This window comes from Lampetra planeri, unplaced genomic scaffold (assembly GCF_965212315.1).
Source record: "Lampetra planeri unplaced genomic scaffold, kcLamPlan1.2.h2 scaffold_622, whole genome shotgun sequence".
Lineage (NCBI taxonomy): Eukaryota > Metazoa > Chordata > Hyperoartia > Petromyzontiformes > Petromyzontidae > Lampetra > Lampetra planeri.
Genome location: NW_027615445.1, coordinates 14,750 through 32,165, shown reverse-complemented (window position 1 = coordinate 32,165; position 17,416 = coordinate 14,750). Strand labels below are relative to the sequence as shown.

Sequence of the window (17,416 nt, the reverse complement as noted above, 5' to 3'; positions counted from 1 at the left end):
AGAACACGTGGGGGGGTGTCCCAGCCGTGTGCAGACAGAGGAGTCACTTGCATGAATTCTGCTGACGTCTGTCCGTCTGGGTGGGGAGAGGATTGGATTAGGAGAAGCACACAGGTCCGATGTCCAGGCCAAACTCCTGATTCGCCTTTCCAATGTCCATGGGCGCCACGTCCACGATGGGCAGCCTGGCCGGGGTTTGCGTCCTGTACTCGATCACAGTCTTGCTCCAATCACCTTTCGCTTTCTGGGGCTGGAAGGAACGGACACACGGGTGAGTCAACGCCTCCGTTTTTTGCGGTGGACTTGTCGTGCTCTGACTTACCGCGCAGCCGTCTTGGATGACGGCGTAGCGCAGACGGGCGTTGCCCTGCGCTCTCAGCTCCTGGCCGTTGGCGCCCCGGAGGACCAGAGCTTTCTTCAGATTGGTGCTCTTCCCGTCTTTGTAGGCCACGCTGTTCCTGCAGTGGTAGGTGATGTTCTGGTGGGACTCCTTGGACAAAAGCTGCAGCAGCTTCAGCTGAACGGCCACGGCGTTGGGCTGCTCGTCTTTGTTTCCGTAGAGGAACTGAAAAGAAAAGAAAAAACATCAAGTACGCGAAGACAAGTCCGATGACGAAGGTTTCAAGCTCCATCAGCGAGCCGACAGGCGAAAGCGTCTTACTTTAGTTCCGCCGTTGATGTCGGCGCCGAACCAGACAGGTTTGTTGGCTGTGGGAACAGACTTGGTCCACCAGGTTTTGCGGGAGACACTAGCTGGATTAGCAGCAACGCACGTTTCACCGCTCTCCATATTACAGAAGACCTTGATGGCGTCTTTTGTGCTTCCTTGGTTCGGGGTCGATCCAGTACTCGCCTGCATGAACGCCACAAAATGTTGCGTTAGAATGTTTATTGCTGATCTGTTTTTTTTTTCTCCAGTGAACTCATTAAACAAATAACCCCCCTCACCGCTCTTCTTCATCGGGTAGCACTGCAAAAATATCCTGACATGTTCTGGCAGGGTTCATCTTGCTGCCGTCTGGGGAGCGGAGGTTCTGCACGTGTCCGCTGAGGGTCTTCAGTGTGGCATGGATGCCGGTGTCTGCGCGGGTCAGAGCCGGCATCTTGTTGGGGAGGGCCTCGTCTTTGTTGAAGTCGGGAAGTGGCGGAGGATCAGCCGCCACGTCGTCCTTGGCGTATTCCTCCACTTCAGTCACGACTCCCTTCACGGAGTATTCAGGTGGAGGTTCGAACAGTCCATCCACTGCGGACTGAGGAGGTCCAGGGGGCCCTGGGGGGCCTGGTGGTCCTGGTTCCCAGATGGGCCCTGTCGCAGGAGGGAAACACCGCTTAGATCCACAACAAGTCGTTATTCTTTCATCCAGACTGCTGGTGATTGAAAAAAACCCAGGAACCTGAGGTCCGATGTCCCCGCTGGCTCCTCTGCTTCCAGGGGCGCCCATTGGTCCGGGGTGTCCGATGTTTCCCTCCTTCCCAGGGGGTCCGGTCACTCCAGGAGGCCCCTGTGAAGGATTTTAAGGAGTATCCCTTTAAATCGAATTAAAGTCAGCTAGGGTAAGTGGAGGTGGCACCTACCCTCGACCCAACTGGTCCCACAATTCCTCTGGCTCCGGCGTCTCCTGTGGCTCCCTAGATGGAAACAGAACTCTTTTCATGCCTTTTCATGTTTTTTGCACTTCTGTTGTTTTCCTCTCCACAAACATCACTGAACTAAATCAAAGACACCTACGGTATTTCCGGGCAAACCGTGGAGTCCGGTGAAGCCTCTGTGTCCTTTCTGCCCCCTCTCCCCTTGAGCGCCTGCTGCTCCTTTGTCTCCCTGAGGTCCTTGAGGACCCTGGAAACAGACAAAATGAACATTATTTGAATAATGATTTACAAAATACAGAATTCGGCGGCAACATGGTGACAAATGTTGCCTTCTTACCACTTTGCCTCGCACTCCAGCTGGTCCTTGGGGTCCAGGGGAACCTTTGGGACCCTGAAGTCAAACGTGTGCGACAGTATCAGCGTCACCGGACCATTTTTTGAACGATTGTTTCGATGGGTATCATTGCGACAGAGGGACTCACACTTTGACCTGTTGCTCCCGTACTGCCCGTCATCCCCACTGGACCCTCGTTTCCTGGAGAACCTGGACCACCAGCGAGACCCTCTGGACCTGCATCACCTCTGTCACCCTGGAAGAACACAGGTATGCAGGTATGACAAAGAGACTCTGCTATATATGTATATATACTGTATATATACACACACATATTTTTACATCTATTTCTTTACCCTTGCTCCAACGAGACCATCTGCACCCGGAGGTCCCTCGGCACCGGTGACACCCTGAGTGAAACACAAATAATGCACTGATTAGTTACTGCCAAGAAAATATTTACTTCTTTTGTCATCAACTTCATAAATATGCCACATATTTCCAAGATGCCATGTACAGAAATATGACAATACTTAAAAACATACATAAAAAGTGGGAAAATGAAGGATGGAAATGGACAGAAACTTAAACAACATAAAAGAAGGAATTGTGAAATCTATTTATTTGTTTATGTGTTCAATTTACCCATTTTTAAAAACAATCTAAAAAATGTAAGCTTTCATTCCTCTATTAGTTTTGTCATTAATCTGATGAATATGGCAGTTTTTGTCCTCCATAGTGACAATCAGAATCAGTGCAAATAATAAACTACAGAAAGAAAACAACAATGAAAAAAGTATACGTTTAAATGTTAAAGTTAGATTTCACAAATGTCATAAAACAATAAAAAATATTTCATGTATGTCTACGAGAGGGGCTAAAGTAGACTCAAAGTCCTCTGGATAAGACAAACCTCAGGGCCGGCTTCTCCACTGGGTCCGGTGGCTCCTGGCAGACCGACTCCACCAGGAGGTCCGGTGCTGCCCTGAACTCCAGGAGCTCCTGGTTTCCCTGGTGCACCCTGGGAAGACAAAGAACAGGATCATGAATGGCCTGACAGATGAAAGGGTGAATGCTAACGGTCAGAATGCATACAGCGGGGTCCTGGCAGTCCTGGCATTCCATTCTCTCCTCTGCCTCCTGGCGTGCCCACGACGCCCCGCTGACCTGCGATACCAGCAGGTCCTGGAGGTCCATCGGGGACCCTGACGGACAGAGACAAGATCCCAGAGTGAAGACAAGCAAAGAGAGAATTGTCCACAAACTCTTCGGGGAAGCTTACCGGAGGACCGTCTTCTCCAGAGTCTCCCTTCTCTCCTGCTTCGCCCGCTTGGCCTTGAGGTCCGCGCTCTCCCTGGTTCCCAGTCGCCCCGTTCTCCCCTCGAATCCCAGGAGGACCCTGCTTTCCTGTTTCACCAATGGCCCCGTCAGCTCCGACAGCCCCCTGGTACACATTTGGAACATGAACACCTTTCCGTTCCTGTCACTATGAAACATTCTCACTATGAGTCACATCAACTCACAAGAGAGCCGGGGGGTCCAACGATGCCAGGTAACCCGGGGAAACCAGCGGAGCCCTGTGGGAACAAATCCCCTCCAATGAGACACACACAAATTCATCTCAGTAAAATAGAATATCATCAAAAGATTGATTTTTAAATCACAAGTGTTTGTTTCTTTTTCATTCTGATGATTATAAGTTACAGCTAGATGAAAACTCAAAATTCAGTATCTCAGAAAACTATATCTTTTTTAATTTAAATAAATACAATTTGATTTTTTTAGTAAATCACACATCCTCTAGCTATATCTATCTATCTATCGATAGTACAAGGGTTTGTTTCTTTTCAGTCTGATGATTATAACTTTCTGAGATACCGAATTTTGGGTTTTCATTAGCTAGTTATAATCATCAAAATGAAAAAGAAATAAACACTTTAAGTACTTTACTGTCTGTGGGTGCTGAATCTATGAGTAAAGTTGTGTTTCACTTTTTGAACTGATTTCCTGAAAAAAACCCATAAACCTTTTCATGATATTCTAATTTACTGAGAAGCACGAGCAACATCGACGCTGCGTCTGGTGAGATGAAATCTAGAACCCGACTCACCGCTTGACCTTGTGTTCCTCTGCCACCTTTGGGTCCGGTCAAACCGACGGGCCCCTGAAAAGACAAGAACATGCTTGCTTAAATATCTTTATCCACCTCAGGAGAAACTTAAGATAAGGGGTTTGGTATCTTCACCTGTATTCCAGACTTGCCAGGCTCACCCTGTGGTCCTGGTGGCCCTGCCTCTCCCTTTGCTCCTGGCTCACCGGTATCACCTTTGACCCCAGGCTGACCCTCAGTACCCTGGTGAAGAACCAGTAGTAAGTAGACGTCTACCTGCAATCCTGCAGATCACGGGCATACTCTGACACTTACGGGAGTTCCGGGGAAACCCGCGGCACCCGTCGAACCGGGCTCACCGTTTGAACCCTGGTACACACACAGACACACACAGCTTTAGGAGGAAGTACACAACGATTGAGTTCAGACGTAAGTGTCCATTTTACTGACAGGCACTCCTCTGGTCCCTCTGCGGCCAGGGGGTCCTGGTGGACCCGGTTCACCCTGGAATGAGGTTGAACACATGAAAGATTTAATTTGTTGCTCACGAGTCCACGAGCTGAATGATTTTGCTCCTGACGTATGCTCACCTTGGCGCCGTTTGGTCCGCTGGAGCCGACGGGTCCGAGAAGACCGGGGATGCCCTTTCAATCAAAGCGACACAGAGTGTGAGAATCATGTGTGAGTGCTGTAAACAAAGACCGACAGAAGTCCTCACTCGAATTCCGTCAGCTCCTGCTTTGCCCTCCAGGCCCATGTCTCCGACAGAACCCTGTCAGAAGAAACCAGGTCGGGGGTCAGTCAGTCCTCTGGGCTCGAGGAAGACGCTCCATCACTCAGAGACGAACTTACGATATCACCCTTGGGGCCTGGTATTCCTGGGATGCCTCGTTCACCTGGCATCCCCTGAAGTCCAGGACCTCCTGGTTCTCCGGCGGCCCCCTTTTGACCAGCATTACCCTAAAATACACACATAGCATCACAGACGGGACATGGAAATGTCCACCAATGTGCAAACATCAGCGGGGTTTGAGTGGGTACCTTAAGTCCATCTGGTCCTGGACTACCTGGACTACCTTTGGGTCCCGTCAGACCATTGGGTCCGACTTCGCCTCTCTCCCCTGGGGGGCCTCTCTCTCCCTGCAGAGACCAAAGAGTGGGATTCAGTCACTTTGGCCCTGTTTACACGTACACGGTTCTTTTTTGGAGATTTCGCCAAAACATCGCATTGTGCCCCACAACTTGCACCAAAGAGAAGGTGGAAGTCATTCGTCATTTGCTATTTTTTAGGATTCTGATGGGCTGACGTGGGTTTCCTGTTACACTTCCCCCTACAGGTTTGTGTAAACTTACCCTTAAGCCTGTTGCACCTGCAGATCCTGCCTCTCCGGGAAGACCCTGAAGACACACACACACGCTTAATTTGTCATCACACGTTTGCTGCAGGTCATCTGAAATCATCACGTCATGTTCTCCTACCTCCAGACCAGGTTTCCCTGAGTCTCCAGGTGAGCCTGGCAGTCCTGGCAAACCCTGAAACACACCAAAGCAGTTTTACTTCCCATCTATCCTTCATCCGGACATGTATTACCAGACAGATACACATGTACCATGAGTCTATACCTGGAAACCGATAGGTCCCTGTGGTCCCTGCTCTCCTCTCTTCCCGGCAGAACCCTGCAGGAAGGCAGATTAGAAGATCTGAAGATCATTTCATTCAAACAGCTGAAAACTTGTGTGTGTGTGTGGGGAGAAGAAGGTGCTTACAGCCGGGCCTGTCGGACCAGCAGCGCCCTCCTCTCCGTCTTTTCCGTTCACTCCCTGCAGGGAATTTCATTTTTATCATCATTATTTAGTTTCGTAATCTGTAAAATCGTAAACGGGGTGAATGATCATGACATACTCTTTGACCCGGTGGTCCGGAGCTGCCAGCCTCTCCAAGCTTCCCAGGGTCACCCTGAAAACACAAATCCAATCAGTGTCATCAGCACTACAACTAATTGCATGTCCAGCTGGGGAAATGTTACGGTTAAACACGGTTAAACAGTGCAAGAACTCAACTAAGACAACAATTCTTACAAAGAATATTTGTGTTATTTCTAATCAAATGTCTAATTTGTAGTCATAAAATAAGACACATCACCTGAAAACTTAAATGTAACTTGTTTTTAGACACTTGTTTCAAGCAGATTTTCCACTTAAAAAGTCAAACAATCTGTCAGTGAAAAAAATGTAAGTGAAAATTTGCTTGAAACAAATAAATATTGTCTAAAAACCAACTACTTAACAGGTGATGTGTCTTACTTTAAGTGCCAAGAGACTTTATGACTGGAAAGGAGACGTTTTGATGAGAAATAAGACAAATATACGAAGTGAGAATTGTTGTCTCCAACAGATGGCGAAGAATGGAGGAGGAAAAGAAAGCTCTTAAGGGAATACTGAAGTCATCAAAGCCAAGACGGTTGGACATAAGGGAATCCTTCAGGTGATTTCTAAGGTGTCGTTAGGGGAAAGTTGAGGAGCAGACTAAGGGCTTTCATGCAGCTTCTACTAACAGCTAAGCCTTTTGGCCCCGGGAGGCCCATTGGTCCGGCCAAACCTCGGCCTCCAGTAGAACCAGCCGAGCCGGGTTTCCCATCGTCTCCTGCTGAGCCCTGCGAGGACAGAAGGAAACGTTCAAAGCTGCGACAAAGATGAGACGCTGGGGTCGGAGAGAACGTGCTGCACACCATCGGTCCTTGCTTTCCTTCTTCTCCCTCGGCGCCCAGAGGTCCCGACAGGCCCTGCGGTTGACAACAGGGATCACCTGGTCACCATCAGTGTGTCTCTTACATTCTTCAAGGGAAAAAAAAAAAATAAAAGTTGCTCTTTCAGCAATACCCGAGCTCCTGTTAAACCAGGCTCTCCACTGCGTCCCGCGTCTCCATCTAAACCCTTGGTGCCAGGTGAGCCTGGCAGACCTCGATCACCCTGGGCCCCCTGTTTGAGCCAAACAACGGTTTAGACATCAAAGAAGGTCAGCTGAAGTTCATTGGGTAAGGTTGAACAGGACTCACCTTTGGACCTGGTAGACCATCTGAACCAGGGAACCCTCTGTTTCCCGGAGCACCCTGGAGGAAATGGACAGTGGTTGTAGTCCAGAGCGCAAGAGGACATTAAGATTCGTCTCCACTCAGCAAGCTCAACAAGTCACTCACTGATTCTCCTGGAGGTCCCTGGGGCCCGACGTCTCCGGCGTCACCTCGGGGTCCGCGTTTTCCTTCATCTCCCATTGGGCCGAGGGCACCCGGTGCACCATGGTCACCCTAACACAAAACAGTGATTAAAAGCAAAACGTTGTCTTCCTGTCAGACCGTCTCTCCAGGGTAAACCTTCCCCACAATTCATCGTTATTCCTTTCTTACTCTTTCTCCTTTAAGTCCATGTTCTCCTTTGACTCCGGCAACACCAGCATCGCCCTGTGAATAAGAATGACGAATGACTATGAAATACACATCTGAAGACTAAGAGATGGAGAAAGGGATTCGATCAAGGTGTCATACCAGTTGCCCTTTTGGTCCAATTGCTCCTGTTACTCCCTGAGGTCCTGGGGGTCCAACTGGACCAACCAGCCCCACTGGACCTTGACCACCCCCTAGACCCTAAAGAGTTGGAGAGAGGATTGAAATAATTCTTTCACTGCTGCTTTTTGAAAATATCCATTGATGCCAACAGATGAACTCACAGATGGACCGCGGGCACCTGGCGCTCATCAGGTCCTGTGGCTCCCTGTGGGAAAACAAAATCATTCAATCTGTTTTTTTGCCACTTTTAGAAGTTTTACAGAAAAATAAAACATTACACACCTGCTTTCCTGTTGGTCCAGGTGGTCCAGGGTGTCCGGCATCTCCTCTGGCTCCCTGCTGCCCAGCACTTCCTCTCAAACCTGTTGGTCCAGGCTCACCCTGAACCAGGTACGGGGGTCGCGTCAAATTCAACGGGTTTTCAGTCCATTCGGCAGTTTGGGTCCATGTCAACGGTCCAATCTGCTTGTTTAAGTTCAACCTCACCTTCATTCCTGGGCCACCAGGGAAACCTGGAACACCAGGGATTCCGATTGGACCCTGTGATTGATGGAAGGTTTTTAATGTTAGTGACAGCTAATGTTAAATGGATTTAAGCAAAAATAATGACGCTTTTATGACCCCTGCTGGTAGAACGGGGAATTTCAACACACCTTTAATTCTCTACCGCACTACTTGTAACACCATTTCAATGAAACATCATCATCATCCTTCCTGCAAACCTTTGGTTTAATTACTGATAACTGTCAGAGTAGCCAAGGCCGTTTAGCTTCATACGCTAGTGCTGCACTGTCCCACAAAGCATTTTCTCATTAGGTGTCCAGTGTACCATCAAAAGTTGGATAAATTGCTATAATACATTTTTTAAAATTTATATAGCAGGTTTGGAAACAAAATTTAGAATGTTCTTTTCAATAAAATGGATATGTGAAATAGCTATGAGATACAAAGGTAGATGTAGATACTCACCAGAGGACCTGGTTTGCCAACATGGCCGGATGGACCACGTTTTCCCTAAAATACAAAGAAAACCTCTTGTGATAACCCTGTGTCATTTTTCATGTAATTCGAATTAAATTCTTACCGGAGTGCCAGGTGGACCTGCTCTGCCTCTCTCCCCCTGCAAACCCACCGGCCCCTGAAACAGAAGACCCGCTCAGCATCTGTGTGTGTGTGTGTGTGTGTGTGTGTGTGTGTGTGAATAACTCAAATGATGCGGCGTGACTGATGTGTGTGCTGCCTACCCCAGGGCCGGGAGCACCAGCTGCACCGGGACTTCCAGATTTACCCTACACAACACCAACACACGCGGCAGGTTAGCGGTCAAAGAGGTTCTTCATAGGTCAGAATAGCAGACCCATCAGAGAGGGAACAGACATACTAACACACCTTAGAACCAACAACCCCAGGTTCTCCTCTTGGCCCAACTTGACCTGTAAGGCCCTGTTGAAAAAGACGTCAATGACATCAAACTGGTATGAGCCGGGAATGTCTGATTAAAGGACCAAAAACCTACCTTGTGACCTTTAATTCCTGGCTTCCCTGGAAGGCCTGGGAATCCTCTGACACCCTGGTAACAGATGAAGATGTTGAGTTGTCTGCCAGTCACAGCACCAAATTATGACGCTGCTTCCTGTTAAATCTGTGTGTGTTTTAAGGGTTCTGCTGTTCTATTCGATTAAAAACATTCCTCCCGGCACACTGGTTGAGTGATAAGATGGTGTAGATGTGAACACTTGGAAGTGGTTGCTTACAACAGATCCTGGAAATCCTGCTTCCCCTGGAGCACCTGCAGGTCCAGGTTCACCCTAAAGTGTAAAAACAAACAACAAAAAAAAACCGAACAGAAATCATGAAATTGTGAAGAATGAAGCTGCATTCATTAATACCGCTCTGCTCCACAGGAGGTGATAGTGGGTCAACAATCAGTTACAGTTTGTATCTGACGATCTCGGCTCACTGAGTGACACCACATGTTCATACGATGAGACACCTTCTCCTATTTTTAAATAGCCCTGACTGATTAATCAATAATCAATGTTAATCAATCAATATCTATCTATTTATCTTGAAATGAATTCCAACAAAACAGTCCTGATGAAGCTAAAGCAAAAATAAATATGCGGAGAAATGTGTGTGTAACAAAAACATTTCACTGACATCCGCTCCCGGTTTTCCCTGTGGTCCATCTGGTCCTCGATGACCCGGTTCACCCTGAGCACACACATTTCAGGTGGAAAAGTCAGAGTGGCAGCGATCGACTGCAATGACGAAGCAGTGGGGTTCATACCATGGGTCCTTGGTCTCCACCTTCTCCTGGGAGTCCATCTCACCTGGTGGACCCTGAACGACAACAGACACAAGAAAACAGTCCGATATGTAGAGTCGGATGATTCAACGTACATTATGTAAAATTCAAGAGGGACTTGATTGACTATGAAAACAAAAACAAACAATCACCTACAGAGCCAGATGGGTCTTAAAAAGAATGAATGTACACAGCCGGGTTCACAAATACACCGCAAACGTCACTAGTTTGCTCCTTTTTTCTCTTTCTTTGTCAGAATGAACAAAATGAATGTACTCACAGGTGGACCACTGTGTCCGGGGGGTCCTCGAGGTCCTGCTTCACCCTGAAATAACAGTCGTTTAGCTTCACAACTTCCTGTCTATTCATCCGTGCATGTTTAAAGCTGCTTTTCTTCCACCCACCCTCGTCCCCGTCACCATCCCGGCCAGACCTGCAGACTTCTCGTTGAACCCGGAGGCCATTTGTGACAAGAGTTGTCCCTTTGTCACAGACAGACACGAGTTCATAACTTCCTGTCATGCTTTCTCCTGCCAAGATTGAGAGACACTGTCACTGGTGACAACTCACCCCAGGTGGGGCAGGTTGCCCTGGGGGTCCTGGCTGCCCTGGGTTTCCTGGGGACACCGGGCTCTCCGTCAAAACCTGGGGGTCCCATGAAGCCCTGCAAGTTGACATAAAAAGTATGAGAAAGTTACTCAGTCTGTGTAGTGTACAAACTACACAGAGTGACACATTTATCAAATGATGAGCTTGATGATGAGACACAACTGGGTTGGAAACAATATTTAAAGTAGATGATCTCGTTCAATCAACTCTCAGTCACACTTAAACAGTTCCGGACGTACCCGTCTGCCTTTAAACCTCTCAGCCCGGCTTTCCCCTGAGCTCCTGGAGGAACCCTGAACCAAACGCACACAATATTGATTTAGAAATAAAGATCACACAAGGTCACGATATTAATTGAGTCAACCCTGATGATGATGGCGCCCACTAGTGTTAAAATGACAATTGTTCCAATTTGAAAAAACCCCACCTGGGGTCCTTGAGGTCCAGGGTTTCCAACCGCCTGACAGAAAAAATAAAAACAGCATTAAAATAATCAGATAATAGATTTTCAACATTTTGCTCACTTGTATTGTTGTGACAACTTACATATGGGACATCACCCGGTTCACCTTTCTGTCCCTATGAGGGAAACAAATCAGCTTTAGCTGCCAGCAAAAAATAATTACCAAAAATGTTTTTAATCTTTTTTTCGCAATAACGTCTGAAATATTAGATGACAGTGACTCACGCGATAGGCCATGATGTCTTCAGGGCGGCAAGAAAGAAACATATACAGTGTGTTATTTAAAAGTATTAAAAACAAACTCTTAAAAATAAATTGGTTAATTGAAAGAATGAATCACAGTCGGTTCATGACAAGGATTTTCAATTATATGGTGGCCCTAAAGTGCAAAACACTTTTACAAAGCTTAAAACAAATTCACATTTTTCAAAACATTTTTTCATTTCTTAAAACAGTGGCGTCGTGTTTCTAATTAATTTAAATATATTTAATGCATTTTATTGCAGGGCACCTTTCAGCATAGTCAGCATAGTTTCAGCATTAAACATTTCCTGACATTTCCTCCTAAAAATAAAAACAGCAAAAAGCAGTAAAGAAACATCACACACAAAAATGTTTAATTTAATTTAATTAATTTAATTTAATTTAATTTAATTTAATTTAATTTAATTTAATTTAATTTAATTTAATTTAATTTGCCTCACCGATCCTTCTGACAGCACTAGCGAAGTTGTCACACACAGGGCAGCACTCCCCTTCAGGTATGAAGGGACTTCTCGCAGTCCTTCAGGGATTTCACACTGAAACGTCATCACAGATGGTGACGCCGTTCTCGCAGACGCACACGCGACAGGCCTCTGGTTTCCAGATGTTGTTGTGAGGGTGGATCTCCCCGTCCACCGTGCAGTTTTCACCCTTTCTTTTCTTCTGCGGCTGCAACGCAGGACAGAAATGATGGGAGGAACCGAAGAAGAAGAAGAAGAAGAAGAAGAAGAAGAAGCAGGCGCCGGTTTGACTGATGTTTACCTGCTGTGGGTTCTGCACTGGGAGGTGGCCCCGACGCATCCGTCAGGCACACTGGGCAGCACCTCGCCCTCTGGGGTCACGCTCTTCTGACAGTTCTCCAGGTCGGCACACACCACGTTCTCACACACAGCGGTCCCCTTATCACACACACAGATCCGGCACGGCTCCGGGTTCCACATGTCGTTGTTGGCGTAGACTTTTCCATTGTCGGAGCAGGAATCTTTGAGGGACAAAGAATGAATGCACAGGTGAGAAAACATTATCGCCCATCAGTGTGACGGAGAAGAATATCTCCAATGTCAGGGTGCCTAATACTTTGAACGAAACCTAAGTCATTATAACACTTTAGTAGGAAATGGAAATGATCTCCAGCAAATATCAAATTATCTGTCCAGCACCTGCTGAAATTGATGTCAGCTGATGTCAACCTGAGAAACCAATCAATAATCAGAAACTGTCTTTTCCCCCAAGCAGCTGGTACTTGAAAGAAAAGAGAAGGTGTTCAGTGTTTTATTTCATTATTAGAAAAAGAGCAATGATGCCAGGGTTACTATGGCAACAGGGCACGCTAAGGCGGTGAGGGCTTACATACAGGTTGATGCTTGATACAGATAAACAGAAACTCCTCCTGGCTCTGATTGGTTGAAGTGATGGTTTCTCACAAATTGAGCAGCCAAGTTAGTTTCTGTCCAAGGTATATCTCACTTACATCTGTCAGAATTCAATAATCAAAGGTCATTGGTGTCAAACTTCCTACTGCAATGTACCTATCTCAGGTTGCAGATGTAGTTATCTAACAATAAAAGGGCATAAAATGCAGTTAAAAATGCATTCAAAGTACATAAATAGGTTTGCAATGGCCCTTTAATGATGCCATCCATTCATCCATTCATCCATTCATCCATTCATCCTGCAAACGATGGTCATAAACGTTCAGGACTGGTTGGAATCACCAACAAACAGGGAACTAACCAGTAGCATCCTTGTCCTGCACACAGGGATTTAACACAACGGGCTCCATGTAATTGCTGGAATGTACATGGCATTTTTCTCTGCAACTCAATAAATAAGTCAGACCATTTGTCATCAAATGTGACCCGACAAGAACATTTAAGTGTCATATTTTGGGTAACCCCCTACTGTAAACCTATAAATACACATTGTTTTCTTGTTTGTACTAACATTTTTACTGAGACTGTCTAATTAAATCATACACAAATGGGTGTGAGCTTCTACTTCAGGATCCCTTTTTTTAATTGGACAACAATTATAATTATAATTTAAATATAATATAAATATAATTTAAATTATATTCAACCTCACAAAACATGAAAAAAAGAATTCAGCTCGAACATGAAACCTGTTGTAGTTACACCACACGACCAGCAGGGAGCAGGCTTGCTAAGGTAACGCAACAAAACAACCAGTGGGTATGCATTCCCTTTAATGGCCTGCAGGGGGCACTTCAGCAAGTCTCATCATCACATTTTAGAGATAAGTTTCAGATGCTTGAATCAATCATTTAATGTCAAATTGGCAAGAAGATTTTGTAAATTTGAGCCAAATGTCAAACTCCATCCTGAAAAGAAGCGTCTACTGACACGATGGAAGAACGAGGAACCTGTCGGGATTTCACGACCAGACTGTGGTTGAGTATGAGAATGTGTCTGCATGCGGGTGTGTAATCATCCTTGCAGCCGCAGATTGTTCATATAAAACATGTCAACACAAAATCTCTATATAATTTCACTGTGAGCTATAAAAACTGCACAAGGCCAAACAAGTCCAATTCACATAGTACTGAAAATGTCATTTTAGTTTTTAATAATTTCATTTTTAATTTTATCATCGTGTGCAGTATTTTAAATCTCTGAGACTCCCGTATTCTGTGTTCAAGGTCTGGCACCGTACACAGAGACAAATACTTGGAAAACATTCATACCTGGCAATAAAAACTGATTCTGTTTCTCATCTATCATTCAGTTTAAGTTTCTGCCAACTGCACCTTGCTGGTAAAAAATCTCCTTTGTTCCTCTAAAGGATAAAAAAAAGCCACCTGCTGGCTTTGTGCCTGTATTTCAATCCTCACATCCTAAGTACTAATTATGTGGTGAAGCCTCTCCTGGCGAGAGAGGCCCCGTTTCAAAAGCAGCAGTTATTTCTGGGAAACCACAGTGGATGGATATTATACGTTAGGTTTGGCCGGCCTTTATTTGGCAGACGCCACACCCAGAGGGCCCTGCTGCTGCTGCTGCTGCTGCTGTTGCAACAACTGGAGCAGTACGTCTTTCAAACAATGCAGACTTTTACGTGCATTTTCTACTTTTCCACAGCTAATCTGGGACAATTGCACTTAATCGCTGTACACACTGACCTGTACAATAGACTCATTCCAGCTTTCAAAAAAAGATGACAAAACCGGGAATGATTGCAGCCCATTTAATCCCAAATTAGATTTGTTCCACAATTACTGTAGGTGCCAACGGGGGAGAGAAAGTAGAGCCTGAGTTCAAGTCTCACACAAATAAACTCTAAAAACTCCCTCACATGTGCGATACTGTCCACTGTCCAAAGTAAATGTCAAACTGCTGCTTCCCCTTGTTTTATTTAACAAGTTGTTTTGTCTTAAATAGTTTTGTCCTATTTAATAACTTTAGCATAGTTTTTTATGGGATTTCTTGCATATTTATTTTCCTTGATACTATTGGATTTGATTTGCACTAGTTTTCTAGCTGTGCCTCCGTTTTCGTGGACAACATGACAACAAACACACGATTCTAATTCCAATTCAAACTCAAAATCAGCTTCTGATCATTAATCCCCCAAACGTGTACACACGAGGAACACCACTACGCTGATTTTACAAGGCATCACAGGCCAAGGGATCAGTAGCCATAGCAACCATTTGATTTTGTTGAAGCATTTCCACTTGAATCTTATTGTGATTATTTGTATTATCTTATTATTCATTCACACCTGTCACACACAGTCACACATACATATATATGTGTGTGTGTGTGTGTCTTCTTGCAGAGAGCGAGCAGCATCCTTTCACTCTGGGCGTGGCTCCCAGTGCCGCTGGACCAAAATGACTGGCCTGCTTCTGTCCATCTCCTCCACCAGGCCACATCATTATAGCTGTGGCGCTCCCAACCCCGTCATTGGCTCTGAAATAGCCCTGCACGTTCTTTAGGGCACATGTTGCAAGCCTCCGAGGTGGTGGCGGTGGTGGGGGGTGGGGGGTGAGGGGGTGTCAGGTATTTTTTGACCCAGGAGGAGCCACATCTACTTTTTTTTGTGTGTGAAATAATCTCAAATTGTAGATTGGGAGACTATTTTTATCTCGGCAGGGCCGGAATAATTTCTTCAGGGACCTTTAACCTTCGCCCCCCCCCACCCCCCCTCACCACATTTTTTTAAAGACCCACCCCTAAATTGTATCACTGAGGTGACAGCCCTGCAATCAATTGAAATTTGGAGATATGTTCAAAATGTATGCACCACCACCCCCAAAAAAGACCAACGCTTCACGCACAATCATCCACAAACCCCTCCTGCTTTTGTGTCACCATGGTTACGGCCTACCGTTAGGCGTTTCATTAACGTTTCATGATAAAAACACACAAAAACATCATCACTGGGTGATTGACAGCTGCTTTAACCCCCCCAAACCAACAAGTGGGAATCTGACCGTTGCCGTCCAAGTTTAACGACATCGATATCATGAGATAAACAAGCTGTGACAGAACATCAAAACACTGAGGAAAAGTTCTCAGTGTAGTCATGAATCATCCTGAACACCTGAACAAAACCACCAGCACCAGAGGATCACCAGCGGCGTGGCGCTCACCTTTGGGCGTCTCTTCTTGACAGGTAACAGCCATCACCTGAGCCAGCGTGATGGCCAGGCACACGATAATCCTAGAGCGCAGTGAGGGGCCCATGTCTGCATGCCAGACATGCAGCGTCCTCAGACAAGTCAGGGATCCCTCAGCCAGTTAGAGCATCCAGACAGAAAGGTCCCGGTATCCCTGAGTGGAACGGGCTGGTGGATGAGCGATGAGCTCCCTCCTTCCTCCCTCCTCCCTCCTTCCTCCTCCCTCCTCCTCCTCTCTCGCGTCCCTTTTTTTGGTCTTGTGCTTGTTCCAGTCCAGCCTCTCCTCCACCTCCTCCTGAGAGAGACGCAGCTGATTAAAGGCTGATGATGATGCTGGCTTGTTTTTGATGTTCCTCTTTCCACTTCTCCAGGAATATTTATTGTCCAACATCCAACATGCATCTTATATTCATTTAAAGTCTTCCAATCAGATCAGATGGGTTGAAACATGTAAACGATGCCGGCCAAGCAAGACACTACAAACACATTTGTTCACTATATACTGTGTACATTCCACATTTTAAAACCCTTTCATACCCGAATATTCTCTGCAAAAGGATGAAAAATGCAAGTACAAGTACAAGCATCCCCGAATCTTACTTACTTACCATATAAACATGTACTGTATATATTGTCTTCTATCTATTATTGGGTTGTCTTTGTGTGCTTATTTTTTATGAAGAAAAGTCCATTTATTGAAATGTTGACTGAAGATGACTAAGATACGATCCTGTGAAGGAGCACTGAGCAAACATGGAGGTAAACAAGACTTAAAAAAGCAAATTTAAAAAATAAAATTAACATATTTAGAGATATAAGTATAGCTGTGCAGTTGTAGTGTAAATGTAGTGCAATTTTTATGAATAAAATTTATGATTAGCATTCATTAGTGATTTTTTTCTTTTTTTATTAGGATTTTTTTTTCTGCCTTCATGCTCTGCAACTGTTGGTTTTTAATCAACTTGAAACTTGTCACATGTGTGAGCGTGTTCATGTTGTGAACTCATGATGTGTTTTCCAGGACAACAACAAACCATCATGTCCGCCATCGTATTTTCATCGGAAACACTGAACGTGGAGCCTCAGGAAGAGTTTCGGGTGAAAACAGACTGATTTGTCATCAAGGAGGTCACAGGAGATGGACACAGATGGAAAGAGAGAGATGTTTCTTTTATGCGGCGTGATGAACGAATCACTGAAACAGCGTGGATTTCCTGCCAGGGTTGAAAAACAACCTGTTCGAAATGCTCAGATGTAAAGATTCTGCAGGTTTATGATCTTTTGTACTGCAAACAGACGCTGACAACCTGATTGAAGCAGTGAATATCATTCTTGTTGCGTTTTTAAACTAAGCGCCCTCTAGTGGTCGTGCAGATAACGTAATTTGATCAATAATAGTGATGGTGAAATAGTAATTAATGTGTAAACTACACGTGTCATGTCCTGAGTTGGTGGACATGTCAGGGAAAGACACTCAATGCAGTACAACAAACAAACAAACAAACAAACTACTGTCTGTGAAAAAGTACACTCCAA

General features: G+C 45.5%; 1 protein-coding gene across 1 annotated transcript; it reads right to left on the bottom strand.

Moving 5' to 3' along the window:
* Positions 1–97: 97 nt before the first annotated feature.
* On the bottom strand, positions 98–15,947 carry LOC144741619 (uncharacterized). The gene is given in 39 exon segments (XM_078624121.1): positions 98–244; positions 323–565; positions 662–835; positions 837–853; positions 949–976; positions 978–1,328; positions 1,395–1,502; positions 1,576–1,629; positions 1,730–1,837; positions 1,928–1,981; positions 2,838–2,952; positions 3,028–3,129; positions 3,190–3,368; positions 4,035–4,088; positions 4,625–4,678; positions 4,887–4,994; positions 5,076–5,174; positions 5,388–5,432; positions 5,514–5,567; positions 5,658–5,711; positions 5,802–5,855; positions 6,590–6,688; positions 6,764–6,817; positions 6,915–7,013; positions 7,091–7,144; positions 7,232–7,339; positions 7,439–7,492; positions 7,577–7,675; positions 7,880–7,978; positions 8,567–8,611; positions 8,682–8,735; positions 8,842–8,886; positions 9,387–9,405; positions 9,888–9,940; positions 10,476–10,529; positions 10,531–10,569; positions 11,779–11,910; positions 12,054–12,223; positions 15,854–15,947. Coding segments are annotated over 39 exon segments (3,573 nt in total).
* Positions 15,948–17,416: the final 1,469 nt, after the last annotated feature.